The sequence below is a fragment of the Telmatherina bonti genome (assembly GCF_933228915.1).
Source record: "Telmatherina bonti genome assembly, chromosome: 2".
Taxonomy (NCBI): Eukaryota; Metazoa; Chordata; class Actinopteri; order Atheriniformes; family Telmatherinidae; genus Telmatherina; species Telmatherina bonti.
The window spans coordinates 32812753-32838556 of record NC_136620.1 but is presented as its reverse complement, the minus strand read 5'-3'; the positions used below and the strand labels follow the sequence as shown (position 1 = coordinate 32838556).

At 38.9% G+C, this 25804-nt stretch overlaps 1 protein-coding gene across 1 annotated transcript; it reads right to left on the bottom strand.

Annotated features, from left to right (window-relative positions):
* Nucleotides 1–750: 750 nt before the first annotated feature.
* dnah10 (dynein axonemal heavy chain 10) lies at nt 751–25804 on the bottom strand (the record flags this gene model as incomplete). The annotated part of the gene is made up of 78 exons (XM_079257866.1): nt 751–897; nt 997–1142; nt 1211–1391; nt 1513–1680; nt 1793–2004; nt 2153–2284; nt 2381–2552; nt 2623–2718; nt 2846–3055; nt 3765–3965; nt 4108–4291; nt 4600–4754; nt 4840–4994; nt 5089–5193; nt 5278–5547; nt 5651–5884; nt 5974–6253; nt 6358–6505; nt 6744–6965; nt 7078–7295; nt 7381–7517; nt 7606–7787; nt 8079–8253; nt 8353–8514; nt 8606–8803; nt 8946–9026; nt 9107–9310; nt 9412–9583; nt 9769–9957; nt 10109–10276; nt 10377–10470; nt 10564–10736; nt 10813–11073; nt 11166–11318; nt 11889–12034; nt 12140–12259; nt 12510–12726; nt 12847–12978; nt 13055–13177; nt 13280–13415; nt 13514–13672; nt 13758–13876; nt 14023–14214; nt 14469–14615; nt 14826–15014; nt 15185–15337; nt 15469–15603; nt 15700–15883; nt 15995–16264; nt 16357–16580; nt 16679–16912; nt 17001–17123; nt 17204–17437; nt 17575–17731; nt 17933–18144; nt 18254–18432; nt 18522–18624; nt 18734–18850; nt 18933–19091; nt 19185–19664; nt 19753–19909; nt 20036–20243; nt 20336–20500; nt 20617–20768; nt 20853–21016; nt 21140–21280; nt 21390–21566; nt 21876–22046; nt 22180–22362; nt 22455–22653; nt 22790–22980; nt 23087–23317; nt 23545–23702; nt 24002–24215; nt 24369–24484; nt 24584–24692; nt 24786–24868; nt 25579–25804. The coding sequence occupies 78 exons, from the start codon at nt 25802–25804 to the stop codon at nt 751–753; spliced, it is 13674 nt and encodes a 4557-aa protein (XP_079113992.1).

Genomic DNA, 25804 nt, shown 5'->3' with positions numbered 1-25804 from the left:
TTCTTGATTACAGTTGCACAGATTTTTTTTCATGTAAGCATGTCTGTGAAATCACTGCTGCACCACTGGGACTCTTTCTAGATTTCTAGAGAAAACTCCATTTCTTCAATAGACTTACCTGAGCCACTATAATTACTTTGAGCTGCACCAGATCTGTTTGCTAAATGTAAGGCCAAAACATACACCGCACATATTGCAAAGGAAAGTTGAGAAGATAGCTGGGTAGATTAGCACATTTTGTTGCCTTTCATGTCCTGCAAGTAGAATATTTCTGCATTACCAAAAGCAATGTAGCACTGCGTCTTTCGCACAATTATGACCACACATTAATGAATATCAAATATTTGCTAATAATTAAAGTACTTTGCATTTTTAGGGCCAAAAGATTGTGGCCAATTGTGGTCTGTGACCAGTTCTGTCTCCAATATCATCAAAGAACAGTGCCTACAAGTTGCTGATAAGGATTAAATCCTCTATACTGTTCAGTGCTGAGAAAATAATGACAACAAATAATTAAGGTTCTGAAGTCTTTATTTATTTTAGAAGACTAAAATTAGATGGATAAAAATACTATAATGTCAGCTATTTATTACTTACTCATACATGAAAAACCGTTTCAAAGTTCAGTTAATAAAAACATCAATGTATAAATCTGGTTATAAATATATAAAACATACCATACTAAAACTAAAATCAAACAGCATGCACAGACAGAATTTATAAGCTGGTCATCTCAGTGACCAGCCATCTTTAGTCACTGTTTAGACACAAGCACACTCCCTGGAGTACCCAGTGGGAGATGTGCATAGTGGTAAACAGGTCTGCCTCAAATACCAACCCCACACCCATTGCATTCCTCCGCAAAGAAGTGGTGTACACTGGTGTCCTCAGTGTATCCTGAGTTAGAAAACACAAGAAAATGCATCACAATCAGGAAAAAAAACATCCAAAATATAATTTTACATGAAGTATATAAGCATGAAGTATTGTCCACACCTGTAACCTGAGACGATGTGCCTCAATAGGGATTACTTTGAGAATAGGCAGTTCAGCAACTAACTCTTTTGGTTTACTCTTCACTAGACAGCCCTTCTCACTGTCCCAGTCTGCTCCCTCCAGATACAGGCCTGACACAAAGCAACCTGCAGGCAAAAAGAGTGTTAATCCTTCTGACTGCTCTCAAATATACTGCAAAAGATAAATGTCGTACCTTGTTTGGGTCTGTCACTGACTTCCTCCTCATTGTGGAACTTAGTCACTTCTGTGTACAGTGTGGAGAGATCCAGAGGCCAGCCATTTTTCCTGCATGCAGCTTGAACCAGAGCAGTCAGATAGGACTCTGGGATGTGCAGTCCTGATAGCCACATAATCTTTGGTTCTCCGTCTTTCACCTGGCCATGCAGATATACAGATAAATCAGAGATGCAATACTTTTCTGATTCTGGAATTAAGAAGCCTACATATAACATACAGTATATGAGGCTTTGCATGAAAGTAAAGGCCCATTTTTACCCAGTAGCTATACTGTTCATAACGCCTCTTGAAATGGCTCATCCAGTTACCGAGGGACTTCAGAGTGTCAGGCGCCAACTTCTTCCAAATGGCAGGAATGTGACCGTTAAAAAGAGCCTGAGCCACTTCATCCAGCTCACTGCTCATACCCACTTCACCAGCCAAGGCCTGCAAGACAGAGGAGAATCTCAATAAATCTATGCTAGAGGGCAGTGCAAACACAAAAATTTGTATTTTTTTTGCCAATTTAATTTCCTTCAGCCCTCCTGCATCACTTTACCCTCTGCAATTCAGCCAAAGACTGCTGCATGCGGACGACTAGTTTGTTGAAACGCTCTAGTTCTTGAAGCAAAACAACTGATGTCGGAGAGATATCTGTTCCAAACTTTTTACGAATCACATCCATGTCGAATACTTCAGGCAGCTTGTTCTGAATGTCTTGGGCAACCTGAATGATGTGCTCATCCCGACTGATACCCCCTCCAGATTCACCTGGGGTATAAATCAACATTAAAAAGCCAATAAGATTCAAGATTCAAGTTTATTTGTCTCATAAAAACAGTAAAATATATTTTTCAACTTGATTTGAGATTCCGTCTCATTTCACTTATGAGTATATTTAAAAGATGCTAAAACAAACCTGTCTGTGGCTGAAGGTCGATTAAATGAGTCCACATCTCTTTAGCTGCTTGAGTGTAGTATCCTATCTCTGCGTTGGAATGAAGTCCAAGTACCTCTGGTGTGTTTGCCAGGGGCATGTTCTCAATCTCATCTGCAACACATAACAGGGCAAAGCTGTGAGTAAAGAAAGAAAATAACTTCTTTCATGAGTTTAAAAGAATGTAAATAGTGAATGTTTTTAACTGACCTGCATACACATGAGCTGGCCCCGTTGAAGGGATTTTATAATTTACATCTTTGTTGCTGAAGAAGTAGAATTGCCGGAAGGTATGGAAGAGGAAGTCTCCAAGGTACTCATCCATATACACAGTCAGGATCCTACGGTCAAAGCTGTCTATCGCTCTCCCACCGTACATCACCTAATAAAAACAATTCATATGTAATCTATGGCATTATATGAGATAATGATACAGCATAATGTAGCCTTACCTCCCCAATAAGGTATTTAAGACTTTCCCAGGGTACATTCCTATTTCTTTGGTTGTGCGCTTTTGTTAGATAAGTGTTCAAGATCTCCATACACACCTGTTACACAAAGTTACATTGCTTTAGCTACTGAGGAGTGAAGAAGGTGCGCTTTGTGTGCTTTTGTACTAAAGAATAAATCTGTGAACTCCTAGAGGTCACAGATTTAGAATCCCACAGAACTTACAAAGAAGTCTGACTCGCTAAAGTCGTAGGGGACGTTCCAACCGAGCTTTCCGTACTTGCGTCTCTCTTGCACCACAGCATGGAAAAAAGCCAGCACGTAGACCAGGCTGCGGAATGCAGGGTGTGGACATGCAATCAAGGTCTCCTCTGTGATTTTAGAGTATGTGGCTCTCATGTTCAGCTTGAGACCATTTGGTGGTTCTGTCACTATCTGCACACAAAACCATGTAAATATATTAAGCACTTTTAAATCATATCTGTGACTGTTTAGCATATTGTCTCAGCCTAAACAAATATTCCTCCTCCGTGTTGATTTGAAAAACATGTACAAATGAAAATATTTTTTTCTGCACTCTGGTTTAAGAGATTTTACGTGTGACGAGATAACTGCACTAGTTTCTTTAAAAAGAATCCTGACACATAATGTGGTAAACTAAATGCAGCAATGTCATGAAACAGACTAAAACAATATTTTGTTCAATATTCCACTGCTAGAAATGGTTTTCTCTAGGTGAAGATAACTTGGAAAGTTATTCCTATCACTGACTATAAAGTAAAGATAAAACATTGGTTAACCCTTTATAGGGCACTCAATTAAATACCTTGAAATTAGATATTTTAACCTAAAATTGTCCTGGTGTGTACCAAGACCTCAATTCTGTTGTTACATTAACAAAAAAAAAAGTTTCATGTTGAATATGAAAGAAAACGAAGCAATCAAAAATAGTCACTTGCCCCATAAAGGGTTAAAGTAAATCTAACAATCTGAATACTGGCAATTTGACTTCTTTTCTCGATTCCTAAGATGTTTATTTCTTCACCCAATACATTTCTTCAGCTCAACCAGAATTGAGGATGACAATGACATTGATGAGTAATAATCTGCTCCTGGATAAGGTAAAGAGGAAAAAGTTTCTTACCTTTAAAGACTTTTGCAGAATGCCGATGGGGAAATCCTTGATGGGGTTGGTCGTGATCCACAAGCGGAAGCTAGGGTTGGGATTGGCGACTCTCTCCAAGGCTTTTTCCAATTCCTTTAGCCACTTCACCAGCAAGTGGCAGTTCTGTAGCATCAGCCAATGACCCCGCAATACTGCCTTTTCCAACAACTCTAGTGCCACCTTTATCACAGGTACAGAGGCTCATTACCCAAAAATGTACTGTTCTTTTCATTTAGAGGATTTTCTTGGTAAACTTTATCATCATTTCACACAAACACTCTTAACATTTTACTATTGCAACATGAAAAAAACTGTTTAGTACCTTTTCTTGCCCCTGGCCCATTGCAAGGAACTTGAACTTGCTGCCTCCAAAATCCAAGTTTTCTGCGAGCTTCTTAAGGTCACTGACTGGGTCAGAACCAGGACTCAGAATGAAGACAATGGGTGAAAAAGCCGTGCTTTGTTCATAGATTGCAGCAAAATTGATCACCGGGGGCTGTACATATCTAAGCAGTAAAACAGAAAAACAAATAAAAACATTTAAAAATTCCATTCTTTAATGAGAACGATAACAAATCTTTTTATTTGGTGAAAAAGTTTGGTAACGTCAGTTTAACCTCTACCTTACATCTCTACCTCTACCTTAAGTTTTAGGCATTTTTTCTGGAAGATTCTTATCCTTCACTCATTACCATCTGGGTACAGTATCAGTAAAAGGTTTGTACACAACAGCCCATCAACTTTGACTGAGTATACATATTCAGATTATGCTTGGTATATCTTAAACAGCATAACAATAATAGAAAACTCTCACTTGTCGCCCATGGTAACAGTCACATAGTCAGTGACAGCTCTAAAGACTCGATCAACACGGAAACAGCGCAGCAACAACAGCTTCTGAAACGGTGTCAGGTTTTCCTTATATTTCATGAGGAAAGGAGCCTGCTCCGGTGCATCTAAGTCATACCACTGAGTGGGAAAATAAAACAAAACAATGAGGGTTTAGTTAAGCCGATTTAAGTTACAGTCATTTTTTTTTGGTGTGGTCACTTACAGATTTCCAATCAGAGGAATTTTTCTCGATGTCGTCAGGCAGTGAACCAAACTGCTCAGGAAAGAGCTCTGCGAGTTTTACTACATCCTCCCAGCCCTGATCAGGAAGCCAGTCGCAAGGCTTAGTGCGTTGGCTTTTTTCCAGGGATAGATTACCTTAACAAATGAAGCAGGGAAACACATAAAAGTTGCTTTCAGCACTGTTTACGTACATCCATATGTTTGCATCTGGTTGCAGTCTTTATCTCACCCTTGATAAGGAACTCTAACTCTTCCTGAGGCACTCTTCCCTCTGCCTGTTCAATCTTGATAGTCATGTTAAAAGAGAAGAGCAACTTGTGTCTCTCAAATAGTCCTAAGGGTGAATGAAACCATCAATCAAAAGTACATGCCTTCAGAAATGTACATCTTTCTATAGTTTCATCTTTTTTTTTTTTACCTGTGCAGCTATAGTTATAAACGCTGTATGTGAGCGTATTTATGATGTTCTTAAGTCTTCGGTGAATGTCCGAGTCAGACAGAGATTTTTCCAGTGAAAAGTTAAACACCTCCAGGTAGGAGGCTAGTGAGTACTGGTACATGCTGTTAATCAAAGCCATGTCCGTTAGTACAAAGAACAGGATAGCACCACGCTTGGCAGCAGGTCGGTAGCCATCTCTGAGTTTATCAATGTCCTCGGACATCTTCTTAGCCAACTTAAGTTTTTCAACTACCTAATAACCATGAAATGAAATAGAAAAGAAAATAAGGTTAGTGACATCACAAAAGCCACTTATCTGCCATGGAGTAAATGGTTTTAGTTTTAGCCAAACTAACCTCACTGGCTTTTGATTTTGTTTCCTCCAGTGTGTCAATGAGCTCTGTGTTATCCAACATATTGCCTGTAGATGTGGCTAGCTCTCTGAGCAAGGAGTCCCCCAGGTTTTTGAGCAGTTTCTTATTGTCACTTGTCTCTTGGATCAAATACTCGCGCTGTTCCTCCAGCTCCTTCTTCTCAAAGCCCATAATAACACTCAGGAGCTGGTCTTCCAGACCCTTAAGAGTCACTGCATGTTGCAAGGAAAACCAGCCACAAACAAATAGACAAACCATTTATTAACTGTTTACATAATAAAGAATATGCTGCAGGTCTTACCAGTATAGTTGATGACCATGGCTTTTCCAAACACTGAAGGGGAATATTTGGGATTAGCCAGTTTGGTGTTGAGGTAAAGTTTAAAGTTGGGGTCATAGTCCACTTCCTTGTCCCCCAGCGTGATGACTTGTCTTCCTTCTGCTCCTTTTATATTCTTCTCCAAAACATTGTCAATTACAGGGTCAATGTACTCATCCACATCTTGGAAAAGGAATGGATAGCCATATTTGATGGCCATCTCAAGTTGTTTGAGAAAGTCTGGATCATTGAAAGATGACACCTGAGGACAAACAATGCCATACTGTCAGGACCACATGCCATTAATCTTTCTACTCTTATTGTAAGCCAGCAAGCGGTCACCCTGAAACATGAAACCTATTTTACCTTCATGTTATTGTTTTTTTCTTTCTTTTTAATCCAGTTGAGGGCTTGCTGTTGAGGGTCAATACATAAAGGAAATCGACTCCCTCTAGTTGTGAGGATTCCATTCTGCACAGACAGCTCATCTGAAGGCAAACCCTCTGAGCCCCACCTGTAACACAATGTTTATTTGGCACAGCAACACAGTTCTCCATTGTCAATGTTGATTATAGGAAAACAAGTTACTATACTTAAAGCAAAAACTACTACCACAACACTAAAGTAACTCTGTTTACAAAGTATAGTATACAAAGTAAACTCTGTTTACTTCATATAAAAAACGGTGCAATTGGTATGTTGTCGTCTGATGTTAAAAATGTTTCAAAATATCTTGAGCACAATTTTCTCACCTGCTGATCTCTACCTCATCTGTAAGAAGATCTTCCACTTTGAAAGGCCGGCTCAAGGGTATGCCTCTGTCCTCCACATCCTTAATCCATATTTCATACACCATTTCATTCCTAAAGTCCCAGCTAAATGCTCCTCCATAACTTAGAAAAGCAGCAGAGATCAGACAATCACCCAGGAGACGTACACGCTGCTGCTTCAACCCTTCCAAATCTTTTGTCCATCTGAAACGGGTAATTGACAGGAGGAAGTAAAAGATGTAAGATAGATACAGAAAGCAGCAAAACTAAGTGGTTTAACACTCATTTTAAGAAGTGTTGCTTTCCATAGTCTCACCTCTTATTTTCGGAGCTCAGGCCAGATATAAGTTTGTCTGCGGCTTCGAGCCTCCTCTCCATCACCTCAGCTTCATCCTGCAGCAGCTGCTTTTCCAAAATAGCAGCTTCATACCTCTCTTGAAGAGAATGCAACTCTTTCTGGATATCACTAAGCTCATTTTGAATGGACTCTAGCTCCCGCTTACTCTGAAAGAAGTCCCTCTCTAAGCGTGCCACCTAAAAAGAAAAAGGTAATACTGCCGTTTTAACAGGAACTCATCTAAACAAGATGTTTTAACTGCAGTTATAAAGCAAAGATAACCTTCTCTCTCTTAGGTTTTATTTCCCTGGCAACTTCACAGTAACCAATGATTGCTTCGACAAATTTGAGCATTCCTGAACCAGCCTTACTGATGGCTTGCATCTCCTTGAGGGTTGTCTGTGAGTTCTTTAAAAAACCTATTTATAGGAAATGCAAATAAATCAAGGCTCTAGGAATTTACCTCTAGGGTCTCAAAGTTTTCTACCTTTAAAGTAAGCAACTTACCCTTGACTGTCCTAACTTGGTTATTACTTATGGAATCACAGTCCATCTCCATCAGCGAGCGCAGGAAGTTGGCTTCTGACATCATTCCCTTGGCTGCTTGCCAACTGATTTCTTTGTAGCCACGCAGCACAAGGATGCACTCACAAACCATTTGAACCTGTTTAGGTGGCTTAGCAAAAGACCTATATGGTGGGGGAGCAGAGGGAAGATTGTCTGACTTATACATGACATCAGTTTGATTGTTTTGGGTTTTTTTTGTTTTTTTTATGCCATAGTTTTTATTACTGAACGGTGTACAATAAAATTAAAGAACAATAACCCCTTCACAGATTATGCTTTGCATTTGCACTATTTTCTTTAAAAAAAAAAAAAAAAAAACATGTTATTTTTCTTATTTAGCCTGATTGGTCTCTTCACCACCAGTTCTTTCAATAAGAGAACTAAAATATAGTTTTGGTCAAGGAAGAGTTTACCGGATCTCTGTGACATCAGATTTTTCCAGATCCTGCAGGGCATTTCTGGCCGCTTCTAATGCTGGCAATGCTTCAGCCAGGGAACTTTCAGCTTCTTTCTTCTCAACAGCGATGACTTTGTTCTGTTCTTCAATCTCTTTGGCCTTATCTTCTGCGAGAGTCTTTTTCTCCTCAGCTAGGAAAAACAGTTTTTGATAGAAGGTTTGTAATATCTGTGTACACAAGTTCAAGTTTAATGTGTCCAGTTGCAGGAACAATGCAGATTTACACTAACCTGTACTTGTGTTTGTGGCAATCTCGTCTAGTAGGGTTTCACAAGCTGTAGACTTTTCAGCAAGGACCACCTTCTGATCTGCTAGCTTAACATTCAGTTGAGCTAACTGCTCACTGGCCTCCTTCAGTTTATCTAAACCTCCCTCTAAATGCTTGCACTGAGCTAGAATGCAAGAGAAGTCATTATAAACATGCTAATGTGCAGTATAGTCATGAAGCAACAGACCAACTCTTATAAAATAACGTATTCTTACCCAGGATATATTTATCCTTCTCCTCCAGAAGACTGGAATAACTGTTGATAAAATCTAAATAATTTTTTGGAGTAACATAGTTTGATCGTCTGAGTTTTTGCAGGAATAACTTGCTGTAGTCACCCACACAGGTGTGAACCATGCATACATGGTCTATAACAGCTGCAACATGCAGCTCAGGAATCATTGAAATTTCACCTGTAAAGTGACATAAATCAAAAACAGAACTTTGGTAATTAAGATGTAATGATAATGTTCCATCTAAAAATTAAATGGCAACAAGGTAGAGTAAAATGATGGCCTTGCAATTCTTTTTTTTTTCTAAGTGTGTGTAACAAACCGAGGAAGGACTCAGCCACTGCATGTAACGCCTGCGGTGGCCATGGCAGGAACCAGTCTATTACAGTGTTGTTCATCAGACCTGAGACAGAAATGCAGTCAATTGGCAACGCAACACCAGAAATTATGATCATTCAAAGGAACCTGGAACATGTGTTTTACCTGGGAAGTTCCTGCAACGTGTCCTCAGAGTGTCTCCCACTGGAGACATGCCTAAAACAATATGTAGATTGTTGGCACTCTTGTTAACAAAATACTGCCAAACACTCTCCTTAGAAGGGCCTGCCCCCATCTTAAGAGCTTCATCCCGAAGCTGGTTAAGAATGGAGTCCTTTTCATCATCAGGGAACAGTGCAGGAACAATGCCTACACAGAGAATGGAGGATCACGTTGTTATAGCTGTAGAACAAGACTAACTTTAGGTTCTCAGATAAATAAACCAAGTATAAGGCAGAACGGTATTGAACCTGAAGTTAGCATGTTGTTAATGAGCTCTAAGAAGCCTTCCTCAGCAACATGAGCATCAGTAAAGAGAAACACTGTTCTCTTATTTTCAATGCCAAGTTTCATATACAGCGCTTTCAGATCTTCGCGAAAGCTGGATTCATTGTATCCTCTACTGAGAGTGATCTCAAACACCTAAAACAAGAAGATTTAATTAAAAAGTAGTTATTAATACAAATTGATTTTGATTAGGTGAACTTTAGTTGTTTTTTATACATTGTACATACAGTATATATAAAAGCATTAAAAACCAAAATGGGAATTGTTTATGTGATTGACAAATGGTTCATTTTGACCACATCTGTCTTGTGTTTTACAACCTCACAGCCAGCAGAGAATGCAGCAAGTTTGGTGAGAGACTGCTTGCCAGAGCCCCCAACTCCAACAAGAAGAGCATGGCCGCGATCAATGCGGATGATGCGGTGAACCCGGGTCAGATGCTCCAGAGCATCATCAAACATGACCAAGTTCATTCTAGACTTGTTCTCATTATATTCCTCAAGTATTTCCTGCAAGACCCCAAACCAAAGTGGTTAAAATACAGCAGTAAGCCATTATGACACACATAGAAATACAGTATATATAACATATTATAAAAATAGCCAAATGGTTTTAAGAATCATGCCATCATCACCGATAGCAACATCCACTATAGCTTACCTGAAACAGGGCTTTTGAAGCATCATATCCTTGAACGTCCTCATAGACTCTTGGTTCAGATTCAACGAGGGCTGTCTTGTAGTCTCCAAAAAGTATTGGGTCCTTCATCACTGCCTCCATGTCTGATTTGAAATGCTCTTCAATCAGATTTCTTATGTGATCCTGGACCTGGTGGCAAAAAAGAAGATTTTGGTTCTGTATTTGTAGCTCAATTTCAGCAAGCAATTATGCACAGTGACTATCCCCCAGTTTTACTAATATGCATTACCAAAGTTTTGTCATTTTCATTGATTAGTCTGTCATGGAAGATTCTCAAGCACTCATTTCTCCAGACACGCACAAATTGGGTGACAGTTAAAAATCTGTAAAGATAAAAGGTGAAAAAAAAAACAGAATATTTTTTAAAAAATAGCTCTATTGACTTGTCAGTATGTGACTAATGTGTGAGATCATACCTGTCTGGTTTGGTGAGAATTAGCCCATTGTAAACTCTTGACAGGTCCCTCAGGTTAAAGATGTAGTGGAACTTGGAAGGAGTAGGTGGCAATTCTTTGATAATGATGTTATAAAGTTCCAGCGTGCAGTGGGTGACTTCATCACAAACCTTCCGTATGGCGTCCTCAAATGACTAAAACATTTCAGCAAGTTTATTAAATCTAAAATATCTGGAAAGTCAGGACTCTGTGTGGGATATAGGCACTCACTCTGGTGTGGCCCTTGATAATGGAAGCATAGATGAGGTGCAGAGATTCCATGGTTGGAAAGGGACTGCTGAAGACACTGAAGAGGGAGATGAAGCGTGAATCTACCTCATTTCTTCCACCTCCTGCCTTTCCCATGGCAGCAATAAAGCCAAGGTCCTTCAGGATTTTATAGTTAAGCTCCTTTCCTCTGTCATATATGCCTCCTCGGTCCAATAGCAGCTTCAGAAGTGCAATGGGCTGTTGGGTACCATAATTATCCACCTGGAAAGTGCATCAGAGACATTTCAAACATACAAGCTCTATCACCACAGTAAAAGAAAACAGAAACCTGTCTGAAAGCTGGAAGAATGAACCTTTGGCATGTTCATGTCATCTACAAAGATCAGTAGTCTCTTCCCCATTGGAGGGCCAAAAGTATCTTTGGTCCGTTTTTCCACATTAGCCTCTAGGTTTCTCTGCAGGTCCATTGAAGTTGTTCTTGAAGAGAAGTTAATGATAAGAGGAATCTACATAAAACAAAAAGAGGAAAAAAATGGACATTTGAAATTATTTATAGAGAGGACACATTTCAGTAGTTTTTATATAATTTGTCAAAGTCGTGATCAGATAGGTGTGACATGCTTTCCTCAAAACACCCCAAAAATTAGCACAACTGTACACTTCTTAGCTCTGTCTTTACATATCAGTTCAGAGCAGCCATTTTAAATGATAAAGGCAACTATTCCACACCATCCCATCCCTAAACCATTTTTACAGAATTTACTCCATGTTCTAGATACGTGAGGAAGATGATGAAGTGACAGAAAATTCAATGAACCCATTTCTTGGTCTCAGAGCTGGTCCTGATCCTTCATGTTGGCACAATCTAACTGTCTATGAAGCAAAAGTACCCTGCAAATCTGAGAGGCTCACTGAATGACACATTTCAGATCTAAGTGACCCCAAACTAAGATAAAACACTGCGATGTGCTACAACTTACATGTGTCTTTTTTTTTTTTAATTAGTTATCAGTATATGCTCTCAAACACAGAAAAATGTCCCTTTCCCCACTTTGATTCTTCCCTTTCACACTTACTTTTGTGTCTGCATTAATATTCTTCAGGAAGTTATGAATGGTGGCAGTCTTGGAGGTGCCACACTCTCCAACCAGTAGTACTGGCCTCTTTATCTTAACCATCTGTTCCACAATCCAGTTGGCTCTTGTAGTGTCAACAGTTGGCACTAAAGCAAAGGCAGAACAGGAAAGAATTAAGGCTAAAATAGATTCTTAAGTTCATACTCAGTGATTTGTTCTTGCTGCACTGGTTAGGAAAAAAAAAACATTACCTAGGATATCAGCAAACTTCATTTCAGGTTGATGAATGTATTTGGTAACCAGGGAGCTCCAGGGAACCCACTTCTCCTGACTTCCATCAAAATGGAAATCGTACAGTGTTGGGAGGTAACCTGTAGGGAGGTTGTGATTTTGCAATTAATGTCATGTCAAACACTCGTGTTCATACATCTGTTGAGAGGGAACTGTGATCTACTATCTATTCAAAAAATCAATTTCAAAGTCAATATTATCATGAGTTTCTATTTCAAACACACAACATGAAACACAAGATAAATTCAAATGAAAGCTAAGAGAGTATAAAATACATTGATAGGTAATAGTGGTTTAATTATTATTCAAGCACAGGTTCCTGCTTTTTACCTGGAATCTCTCCAGGTGCAGCCAAGGCTTTCTCATCATGTACTGTGGTTAAGCAGGACAGCTTTTTGACAAACTCGTCAAACTTGATCCTATCACTTTCCACCAGTGTGGCCCCTAGTGAGCAGTACAGAGCTTCAAGGAAGTAGCATTCGAGGACTTCTGCACTGCTACTCTCACTCTCCATCAGTGCATCCAGTGTCAAGCATAGCTGAGTGACCTGAACAGATGACATAAATGTACAGTCTTAACATGGGACAATAGCTAACTTCAACTTCCTGCTGAAATAAACCAATCCCTGTAGTTAAACATGCATTGCTAAGACTAATGATTGACCTACCATATTCAGATCTGTCTGAGGAACAACGGTCTCCAGCTTCTGGCCCTGTTTGCCATCAACAACACCATCTACAATCATGTCGATAGAGCTGTGCACATATTTCTCAAACAGTCTATCAAGCACCTCTTGTTCCTAGAAAAAACAGACATAGTTAAGATATCTAATTACAATCAAGGATAATGACCAAATAGTGAAAATTTTACAACACCTTCTCAGGTCTACTGTTCACCCATCTTTGCCAGTATGGGGTATATCGCAAGTTTTTGGGGTCAACAAAAACCATCCCACAGCGGGACACAGTAGCAGGGGATGCGTACTGCAGATCTCCAACCTGTGGCAACAAAGTTCTGTTAAAGGATATCATGAGAGAGTTTTAACAGAATAGTAAAAGGAAACGTAATTTGTTGCGAGCAGTTTCAAGATTCAGGAAAACCTCAAAAAGCAGAGCACAGTGACTCTGCAAACGAATTCGTTCGCCATTGGCTAGAGTAAGGAGCCTGTTGTCATCCATCACTGAGTTCATATTCTCTACCCACAAGGCATCCACATCCCCATCAAAGAGGATGTACCTGTACGTCAGAAACAATTTCATATTACAGTATTTCACAATAAAATCTCTCAAATCTTGTTAATGGAGGATCATCTTTCTTCATGTTTAATTTTATACCTTCGCTCTTGTTTGTCAGTAGGCTTATTGATATCACGGAAGATGTTTGATAAAATCCCATCAGTCCAGTCTCGAGTGTCTGGGTCAAGGACTCCATAAAGTTCAATGACACTCATGGCTTTAGGATTCAGTGGATAGACCTTGGTATGCAGTCCCAGTCTGACGGGGGAAAAAAGGATGAACACAACAGTCCAAACATGCGATGAAGAGGTTGGAAAAAGAAAATATGCAACATGACACTCACTTGGTTTGAGCTTGGCATAATGTGCTGATCACAACTGATTTCCCTCCACCTGTTGGGCCCACAATCATAGTGGTGTGCCTCGTCATCATGGTCTCGTACATCTGCACCACTTTATCCACCTACCAGAGAACAGATAAGTTACAGACTATATCAACACCTAGACATACATAAACTCAAAGCAATTATTTAACAGAAAAAATAATGTATGCTTACATTGTAAAATAAAGCCCACATAAGGCTCAATTCTAAATTGCAGAGAAAATACCTGGTTAGGCAGGAGGATTTTTTTGTTTTCAAGCAGGGTCTGCTCCACCGCATCATTGAAGTCAGGATAACGAACACGAGGGCAGTCTAGTCCAGGGAACAGGTCTGAGATCAGCCCAAGGAACAAAGGGACATCCTCAAACACCAGTTTTGGCAGGTTCATATCTCTGAGAGCACGCATTAACACCACATCCTGTTGAAAGGACAGACAGAAATACAATTTTCAAGAAATAAAAGAAGAAAGAAAGTGAAAATAAAAATAGGAAGTATTGCATAAGTGGAAAATACTTCAAGAATAAATTGGTATTGCCTTTATGTGCTCTGTAACGTGTCTCCCTTTGAGTAATAATGCAATATTTGAGACACAACTCCAGTCGTTGACATATAACCAATAAATCCTGTTTTAAGGAGTAAAAACAATAAGATTGAAGGACCAAAAATTTTTACCTCACTGAAGTCTGGGGAGCCTCTTTTCAACTCTCCTGCCATCACCAGCACAGACTTTAGAGCACGCAGACCAAAGTCATAATGAGACTGCTTAGACAGCTGCTCACGAGCCAATTTATACAGCACCGTCATCTTTTTTGCCAGCATCTAAAATGAACAGTTATGAACAAGTGAAATAAACTACCGTACACAAACTGATAATATTGTCATTCAAGTGTTTAAAGCACATACTTATGACAGAATGGCGCTGTAAACTGGAATAATTTATGGTACATTTTACTGTCCTCAGAATAACAGCAGAGACTAAAATAAAATGAAAAAAAACTAGATTTGCTGTTGGTGTGTGTACTTTTTTACCTTGGCCATTAGGAAGCCTTCAGAGAAGAGCATTATCTCACAAATCTGCTGAAGATCAGGCACAATGACCACTACAGGCCTGAAAAGGGCTTTGACTGATTCTGGTAGCTCTGTACGTCCGGCATAACCAGGGTTCATGGTGATAAAAATCCCCATGGAGTCATTTAGGCTGATTACTTGCCCTTCAAACTGATGTGCACAATGACAATGTGAACAAAAGTAAGAAAAAACAAACTTTGTTATGTACTTTTAGAAAAAGCTTGTGCATTATTACAAAGCATCTGCGAACATATATGAAAAATGATTTGTTTTCAGCGCATTATTACTGTTTGTGGATGAGGACTGTCTGACAGGTTTACCTGAAACCTTTCAAGGTGTAAGATGAGAGCATTGCGGATAGTCTGGATTTGTGAAGAGATAACTGACAACACTGAGGCATCAATACGATTAAACTCATCAAAGCATCCCCAAGCTCCACACTGCGCAAGACCAGAGAAGATCTTCCCCATAGCCTGGACACAAAGAGGAAAGTGGACCAAGTAAAAAGGAAGCGAGAAATGACAATACTACATTTTAGCACCAAAAATCTTTGAGTACAAATATTTTTCAGGAGGTGTAGCTTTTCCAGGTGAAAACATCTTACCATGCAGTCCATGCCCTCACCACAGTTTGTTACCATACAGAGCAGACCTAAAGCTTTCGCCAAATCCTTAGTGGTCTCTGTTTTTCCTGTTCCAGCCGGTCCAGCAGGAGCTCCACCTAAGTACATGGAAAGGGCCTGTACGACAATGCAGTAGTATTTACTATACAAGCTGACAAAATTATCTGTGTTTCTTTAGAAAAAGATGTTAAAAGCCTATAAAGGCTCTCAAACCTGTGTAAGGGTGAGGTAGATCCGGTCGGTCAGTGGGGTTATAACCAATCGACCATTCAATCCCATGTACTCATAGCCATAAGAGAAGGAAGCACTGCACTGATGCACAAACAGGTTGTCCTGTTCCTTGACCCAATAGAACCTTAGCTGGCTTTCCCACTCAAATTCTTCTGCATCCGTTATGCTGGAAAAAAATCGAAACTCTAACCCAACATTTTTTCATTTTTTTCTCAGTTAACCTTTCAGTGCATTCATGTACAACAGATAAAACTGAAAGTTAAATGACTAAGCTCACCTGTTGTTCCGCAAATTGTACATGATGTCTCTTGCATGGACATCAATAATAAGGACAGTGTTGAGCTTTCGTCTGTCATTTTTACTCATGGGTCGAGTAATGCGGGTAACCAGCTCCTCAATCTGTTGGCGCATCTTCTCAGCATAGGTCCTCAGAGCATGCTTTATGCCTTTCTTCATTTTTTTAAAGACATCTTCGACCTCCCAGGTCCACCACACTTGATTCGCAGCCAGCACCATCATGCCCTGGTACAAGAACATCCAATCTACCCTGTAAATGACAGAAATAACATTTGTTGTGCTTCATTTACGCACACAGCTAAGGGGAAAACCACTGTGTTTTTCTTTTGTATTTATACATACCTACTCCTATCCTCACAGTAACGGAAGATGGCTTCCTTGGTGATGAGCCGATTAGTCCTTCTCATCTCCAGCAAGACTCCCATCATCCACTCTTCTACTTTTCCTTCAACTGGAATGGGTTTCCTCAACTCCATTATCTCACCCTCAGCAGACACCATGGCTGAGACTACCATCTCCCCACCGCCTTCCGTTTCAAATCTAAGAGATGTTATGTTGTCATACATCTATTGCAATGAAAAAATAGAAATATTAGCGAGTAGGTATCCTGTTCAATCCTTCATTTAAAAATAAGCTTTATATACTTTCTGTATTGGTCTAATACCTTTATCATGTGTTCCTGGACACAGGTAGGGTCACTACTCCCCAGAATACTGAGCAACTCATCATCAGAGATAAAGAAAAAGCGTGGAAATGCGTTTCGTTTGGAGTCCAGGTAGTAATTAAGACTCTTCTGAGACCTCTCCAGACCGTCACTCAAGGTCTGCAGGTCTGTTAACCGGTTAGGAATCAGGCAACACTGCTTAATGTATGGGCTCCTCACTGTGTCTTTCATTATCTACACAAAAAAAAGTTAATAATATCATTTTGAGTTGTTTAGTAAAAGCGCAGTTTTTTAATGAAGCTAACAGAATCAGAAAAGTCACCGATTTAAATGTCTTGTTAATGTTGTCAAACTTCTTTGCTTCTTCAGGTAACTGCAAGCGAATGTCTCCACCATTAAATATGCTCTCCAGATACATCCACTTCCGTTGTACCACCAACCACACCTGTGGAAGGACCATTTTGTGGATGAGCACTTTTTTTGGATTATCTAAAGATTGTTGCGGAGTTAGTGCCGTTCACTGACCTCTATTGTCTCACTGATGAGGGAAAGTTCTTTTTCCCACTTTTGTATGGCACTGAGGAAAGGTCCAACAAAACGACTGCCAGCCATGCTCTGCAAGTTCATGATGTCATTGTCCACATTCAGTATGACCTCATCCATGGCTCCCAGAATAGAAATGTGTTCTTGGGTGCCTTTACAATAAGGCTGCACACTGAACTTCATGTTTTCCCAGGTCTCAACCACTGCCTTTACTCCCTGGAAGCATGAGCATCCAAGTGTGCAAACATGAATGATTTATAAGTAATTTCTCAACTAAACCAATACAACTGATTCTTAACTTAAGCATAAGTGTATTAATTAATTTGAATTGATTAGTGAACAGGGAATCTTGCCTTTTCAATACTCAGCTCTTTTACAGCAGAGGTGACAATGTCAGCAATCACATTTGCATGTTTGTGTAGTTCAATAGCAAACATGTTCTCCAAAGTGAAGCTGGCAGGGTTCACTTCAAAACTAGTGCCTGTCTTTTCCATCAGCTCCTTCCAGTGCCTGCAATGCAAATACAGAATGTTTCCAACTGATTGCTAAAATCATACATATACTTACATGTTTCCTGTTCTGTACAACCTTGAAATACTAAATAATTAATACAAATTTATTTGAATACTTTCAAAAAATGTTTATTATTCTTTTGCTTGTTTTCAGTCGTATTTTTTCTTGTTCAGTTCTAAAATCTATCTTTGGACTAACCTGTCTCGAAGAGCTTCATTTTTCAGGTCCAGCAGAAGAGGCAAAGATTCTCTGAACTCTTTCATGCGTCCATCTAGAAAGAAGGCCACAGGCAAGCCTCGCACATCTTTGGGCAGTTTCCTCAAGCTTTTGATGAAAGTGTCGATTCCCTCTTGCAGCAGTTGGATGTCTAAATCCACCCACAAAGTCTGAGACCACTTTGCTTTCGCATCCTAAAAGATGTGAGTAAAACACATTAAAATGCTTGACAAGCTCTGCCTATCTGTGTTATGTGTTTAGACAGGAAATTTCAAATTCTAAATGGCAGCCACCACATCCCACCTTCTGAGCTTTATATACATCATAAATCTGTCTCAAGCCTTCCAAGTCTTTCTGAATCTGTGAAACCTCTGGATATGTAGTGACTGAAAGGTCCAACAACTTCTTAGCATTAGAAAGCTCCTGCCCTTCTTTCACTACCTTGGCAAGGTCTGCCTCATATTTTCCAATAATGTCCAGTCCTGCAAAAGACAATTAAATCATAATTAACATTTTAACATTAAATATGATATTATTTATACAGAAAAAAATACAGACATGATCCATCTACCTTTTTCCAAATTATCTCCCACAGCTCCAGGGCCATGCATGTTGAAGCTCTCAGCAAAGATGGACAACTCTTGTTCAAACACTTCAGTTTTCTGCTTTATCACCTTTAAAAACATGAAGAAAAGAAAAGGCTTTAGGATCAATATACATATTTCTAAAACATTACTTTTAATTTTCCTTTAATATCAGTTGTCCATGGCTTTCATGTCTTACCACACCAAATGACTTCTTGACACTCGTCAGACTTTTATTGACTTGTTTCGATTCCGTACACAAGTCGTTCCACATCTGGCTAATTTTGGCCACCTGCTGCAATTCATCTTCTCCAACCTAATGTACATATACACGGGTAGATTATAAGGGAAACAAAGTTATTTTCTAAATGACAGTAATCTAACATTTAGAGCAGTACCTCCACTTTGTAAATGGCAAGTGTTCTGTATCTTTCTTGTATCTCAATGTATCTCAACTCCACATCTAAAGACATGTCTCGGATGTCTGAGATGGTGCCAAGAACAGACTGCAGGTCCTCAAAAGTATCAGGGCTCTGCTTTAGCTTCTTAGAGAGTTGCTGTCATTTAAGAAAATTTAAACACAAATCACTTAAAGAACCACACAATAGTTACTGTTAAACACTGAATAACTTTGTTTCATGAATCCGTACCACAAGTTGATCTGTCAAGTTGAAGAGATCCTCCTTGGCAGGCTTGATGAGTGACATACTGAGTGAAACGATCCATGATTCAATCATCTCCCGTACTGTGTGAGCCAGGGGTACCAGGTTTATATGAATAACGTTCTGAGTCTTAAAGCGAGGCTCCTGTGTCAACTCAGCCTTAATATTTGAAAAGATGTGCAGCTGTTCATCATATCTGGCATAGGATGGGCTCTTTGCTTCAAACTTTTCAATGACAGTGCTTTTATTGTTTTCCCAAAACGGCTGATAGCGTTGCCAGTGGTTAAGGTACTCATCTGCAGAGCGGAGCAGCTGCTGAATGTTCTGGGACACTGTTGAGACAATCTCAACTAACTGAGGATGATGCCACATATCACTGAGAAAGGTAAATGTCACCAACTCATCTTCAACTTCCACTTGTTGAGGGGGGCACTCAATGCAAGTCCCGCGCATCCAGCGTGGAAATTTCTTAAGGTAATGACACAGGTACAGCGTCAAGATTTCAAATTCTTTTTTAATAATGCCACAGTGCATAAAATAAATCTAAATATCTCACCTCAGTGCTTTCTATACAGTCTCTTATACACTGCATTAGAAGCCCGTGGATCTCATTACGCTGAGGCTGCAACACAATCCTAGGGGCAGACAGGATGGCATCAGCTTGGAAAAGAGCAGTATTTCCCATCAGTGCCGTGTTGAAGGTCTTAATGTTCCTTTATGTGAAAACCGATGTGAAAGATGTTAAAATGATTCAAAAAGATACTAAACTACAAAAATTCAATGATTATCATTGCTCATAAAAACAGTTGGCTGCAAAAACATTATTATCATGTGATTACCTGAGTAGCATTTTTACAAGGGAGTCAAACACCTTGCGTTCCCAGTACGTGTAGTAAGCTGCCATACATTTGGCTTTGCCGGTGCTGGTTTCCATGATTAACTGCTCTGTCTTAGTGATGACAAACCCAATGTCGGCATAATGCCTACTCAGCAAACACATAGTCTTAACACGTTCTCGCTCAGTCTGTTCACAGAACTCCTTTACACCTGGACAAAGATATCAAACAAAGAAAATGGTGATATTATGACTTTTATTACTTAAATGTCAATAAAAGTGAAGTCTTTTCTCATAATTGTACCTGGTAATTCACTTGATTTATCCGGTGCTGGATATTTCAGTAAGTTTGCCATCACCATGGACTGCAGTTTGGAATCCAATTCTTTCTCGTTGATGTGAATCTGATTGACCACTGACTCAAACTTAGTGACAACTTGAAGACTTTGGCTGATGAAGTCAGGTATCCCTAAAACCAAACAGATGTCATGTTACTCAGTTTTACAGACAACATTCCCAGCATCAGAGCACAAGTATGCATTTATCATGTTATGCGAATAGTACAGCCTCTGTAAGTAAAAGTACCCAAGGAAATCCAGTTGAGTCTTTTACATCCAAACCGCAACTGTGTTTTGACTGCATCTATTTGTGGTGCCAGCATAGTGAGATGTTCCTCACGCAGGCTGTTTATCACAGCGTCGTAGAGGGTGATGAGTTTGTTCAGACTGCAAACATACCTAAAACCAAAGTGAAATGAGGGACAACATCAATCCATAGTTTTAGCACTTAGCACAAACTTTGTGATCAGTAAATGTCATCACCTGAGGTATTTTTCCTCTTGTAGAGTCACACTTTGAGCTACTTCAGGCACAGAGTACTCCATCCTCACAAGGTGTTTTGTGTCAGAAATTATTTCTCTAAGTTCTGGATCGAAATTAACTGTGTACCGTACATATTGTTTAGGGTTTTTACTTTGTGGAATAACCTTAAAATAAAAAAAAATTAAAAAACTAAATAAATAAAAGACTATTGGAGACAATATTACAAGTAATTCTTTCTGTATGTTTAAAAAATACAACAAAGTTAAAGTAAGCAGAAAGTGGCCTACTGTCTCTCTGCTCTCCCTGGTCAACAGTGGTTTTTTCAGTAGCAGTGCCAAGTTGCATTCTGTCTTATCCATCCAGCTCTTGTGCTGCTGCTTCTGGTACTCCTGAATTTGCTTTGCAATTTCCCAAGACTTGTCCTTGGCCTGAGTAGAACACAGTGAAAGTTCTGAAGGAGGGTCTATTACACAACTAAGGCAACTCGTATTCTCACCATACACAGGAGTGCAGAAATACAACAGTAAAATAACTCACCTTTTTTATTTGTTCGCTCTCAAGCATTTCTGGTACTTCCAGAAAGGGTATGATGGTTTGTTTGATCTGGTGTAACATCATCCTTGCCCATCTAATAGCTCCTGCTACAGGAGGGTCATTTTTACTCAGTGGTGGTTTATCCTTCTGTGCTTCAAAGATTTCATTTATGCTGTCAACCTACAAGAAGAACAAGACTGCTTGGGATTTATGAAGCGTATGTTCATATATTCACAATAAAGATAATATTTGGACAAAAAACTTTGTATGGAATGAATAAGAAATATTTAGACACTGATGAATGACCAAACTTCCAAGCTCTAGTCCTTTGATTTAGTAAAAAGAAAAACATTTTAAATAGATTTGTCATTTAAGCTTAAGCACACAAAAGCACTGATTAAATGTTCTGCAGCTACGGCTTTGATAGTAATTAAACTTTGAAGACGATATCAAATAACCATCTTTTTTTTTTATTTGACAATTCAGTACCTCTTTGCAGTACTGGGTCAGGATGTCATCAAACTTTCTCATCAAATGTTTGTTGATGGCCTCTCTGGAGCAGATTTGTTTGAATTTTAGAAGCATGTGAAAGGCATCACCTGAAGAGTGCAGCGTTTTGAAGGACAGATCCAAGCAGCTGATGGCCTCTTCCTCAATAGCCTGAACGTACACGTTAAAAAATAAACCAGCTTTACAATTAAATATTGACTGTATACAAATACTATTGTGCGGCAAAATTCATTTTATTCTTCATAGAGACATTAAATGTCCATTAAAATTCTCCTAAACTCACCTCAATGGAAGTCTCAAAGTCTTGCATAATCACTTTCCAGCTGCTCCTCTCATATATGTTGAAAGGATTAAAACTGACCTCCTCAATAGGCAAAACTAAACAATCTAGTTTCGTCAGCATTTCATCAATGCACTTTACACCTTTTAGTTCTGAGACGGAGATGCTGTGGAATTCCTCCAAGACCTGTATAACACAAATCCCAGAATTCCCTTTAAAACAAAGACATGCACATGTTTGGTTATAGACAGAGTTGAACCATTTATCTGTAAACTAACCTGAAAAACATTGAATAGGTCATGGCAGACAGAAGCCATGTAGTCAGTCTTCTCAAATAGTCTCTTCTGATCAAATTCCCAACGTGCAGCTCTGCTGGATTTCTCTATTTCAGCACGAGCCACAAAGTAGGATAATTTCCACTGTTCCAGAACCAGCTTGGCATCATGAACCATTAATTTGCCAACTTGCCTGTTTTCTCTGTTTAAAGCACCATATTTTATTAGTTATATTTGAAACAGAAAATAATCTATTAGCGTAACGCATCATGTTTGATCAAGGCGAGAAAGTGGACATCTAAATTAAACAGGATAGTAAAATAATGATATGTTCTTACTTGAAAAGTTTGTGGACATCAACTGCAAGAGTCACACGCTGACACAGCTGCCAGGCAATACGCTCCATCAGGGGGACCATGCGCTCATTTGTATTATAGTGGTGAGAGATAACCCACATTATTTCCAAGCTTTCCATCAGAGGAGGGATGTTTTCCCTGACTGCAGCAAAACTTTCTCCAGTTGCCAGGTTCTACAACAGACAATATTAACTTTATTGTAAGTGATGAAGAAAATATCTCAACTAAAATGTCTTTACAGAGGCAGACATTGGAAAGATTCAACAAGAAGCAACTCACCAGTAGGTTTCTTTCCAAAGTCTTGAGGAATAGTATATTTTCCTCAGCCTCTAATCTAAATTTAGTCAATTTAGCAACAACTCTTTCAAATGTTGGAACAACAGCTGAATTTGTTTTGGTCAAAGCCTCCAAGATCTTCTCGACTACAGGTTGCTTAAGTTGCTTACTCAGAGCACTGAGGACAGAAGCACGCTCCTGCCACAGCGCAATCTCAGCAAAAGGCCCAGGTGCCTAAAGAAAAAGTAAGAGTCAATATTGATTAGCAGATTTGTCACTGAAGGTAACAATACACAATTTATGTTTTTGTTTTGCAAACAGTTTCACTTGATTAAAGCCATTTTTGGTAAATAACATGAATATTTTGTATAAACATTTTCCAGCAACCCCCACATTTTTTACTTTTACCACAAAAGTAAAAAAAAAAAAAAAAAAAAGAAAAGAAAAAGAAAAAAACAAACCTGGGCCTGTTTGTTTTTTTGCTCCTCAAAAGAAATGGTGATCTGAGTCTGCCAGTTCCTCACACACTGCTCCAACTTCTCCACCAATTCTGAATTGGAAATCAGTACATCCACATCTGGCTCCAGGTCTAGATCAGGGATATGGAGTGCTGTCTCATCTAGGACAGAAAGCCTGAATTCAGACTGAATTCCTTATTATTATTAAATTGATATTTTTTCCATGAATGACTAAATCCAAAAGAACAACCATTAGAAATATCTATAGTTCCTTCATGGCAGAAATAGTCAAATAGCTTAACATGTTTAAAACATCATGAGAGAAATTAAGAAGGTAGAGTTGTTACAAATCATTTTACAGAACTCAATCTTTCTCTCTTTTTTTTTATTTATTTTTTTTATTTTTTACTAGCTTTACAAAAGAAAAAAAAACATACTCCGTATATCAAATAAAACAAACCTTCAGTGTAAAGCTGTTGGAGAGCTGCATTGACCTGCTCCAAAAACTTATGGGTTCTGTCAAGCAGCTCATCTCGAATCAAGAATTCCTTACTTAGTTTCTCTACATAACCCTCATCATGTTCACTGATCTTCTCCTCAACTGATACTTCCTTGTTTTGGCTACTTGCTCCCGATCCTCCCAGCTGGCGTGCAGTCAGTAGGGGTATGAAGACCTGATGAGAGACATAAAATATGCACGCTGTTTTTTTAAATCCAAAGATGGATCTTATGTATTATTCTCATGCAATGTATATGTTTGCAACTTTCCTACTGTTGTCAGGGAGTATAGGACATTTGGTTTGTAGGATATCCCTTATTTAACTTACATTTATAAGGCGGTTCTGCAGCACCTGAAGGGGATGTCCACTATACATGCCAATATCAAACAGCCTGGGCATAATGATATTGGCTTCTTTCATATCTTGTGGCTTAACAATGGACTCTGTTTAGAATTCAAGTTACAATATCTAAATGAATTATTTATATGTGCATTACAGGATGGAACGTATTTATATTAAATAATAATTAAGAGTCTTCTTACCATTTGTATCTCTGATAAAGTAGAAGGTGCGAGATTTAACAAATCTCTCTAGGTGTTCATTTACAGCTACATGAAGCTCAGTGTGATAGACCACTTTGACCTCAATCCTCTGAAAACATCACACCAGAAATAGGATCAACATGTAGATCATCACCTATATTTGATTAAGAAATCATTTGAAACAAGGTCAGTTTGTTCTTACATAGCTGGGGCACTCCTCTTTTGTCTCATCAGAGTTGGAGGCTATCTCGACTCCACTTAGCGTCAGGGACTGCTGGTCAGGATCTGAAGAAGTTTCCTCTTTTCCATATGAATAATAGATAAATTTACTATTTAATGTATAACTAATGAATTCATACTAGAAGTACAATGTTTAAGCAGTGCTTAAACTTGGTCTGTATCTGGATGCATGCCTGTGTCTGTGGAAGTGTTGATGAGTCTGTGCTTGTTGCAATGTGTCCAAGGATCTTTTTGAATTTCTGTCAGCTTTGATTGTATGTGCATGTGATAAAAATTCAGATTTTTTTTCACGTCAACAAAGCATAAAGTAAGATGTCAGGTGATGTAAATCAGTATTATAATGTCTTGATAAGAAAGAAATCAAGTGGTCGTGAAAATGATAAATAAAAATATTATTAGGGAATTCCTGCAGCTGAGCAAAGATTAGAAACTCTGACAACTAGAGAGGCTGAAAGTCTTATAAAATATAAAGTCCTTGTGGATTTAAAAGAGTAAAAATATAAATATAGCAGTTTCATTGTTTATGTAGCATCTTTGTTCTTCTGGCCATGTTAAACACCTTAAGTTTATTTTAAGAGAAACATATTTCCAAAGAAGTAAAATAAAAAAAAATAAAATTTAAAAAATTGTGGGAAGAACCTGAGACACTCAAGTGACATAACAGGGGTCAGTACCAAAGGTAATCACTAATATAGTTAATTGTTTTGTTTGATATATTTTAGGATTTTTTTTCTGGGGGAAACCAAACCACTTACCGAAAGGAATTTTAACCTCAACTTCTTCTTCTCTGACAGTTTTGTAAAATAGAAGATATGATGGCGGGTCTTCAGGAACTTCGTCCAAGAAGCGGATAATTTCCCTTTCAGCGTTTCCGCCTCCACGATGCAGGAGTTCGTCGAAACACTCTGGACATTTCCTTAAATTGAATCCTGCTGAAACCCTCTGACGGATCCACTCCACCCGTAAATCGTTATGTGTCAT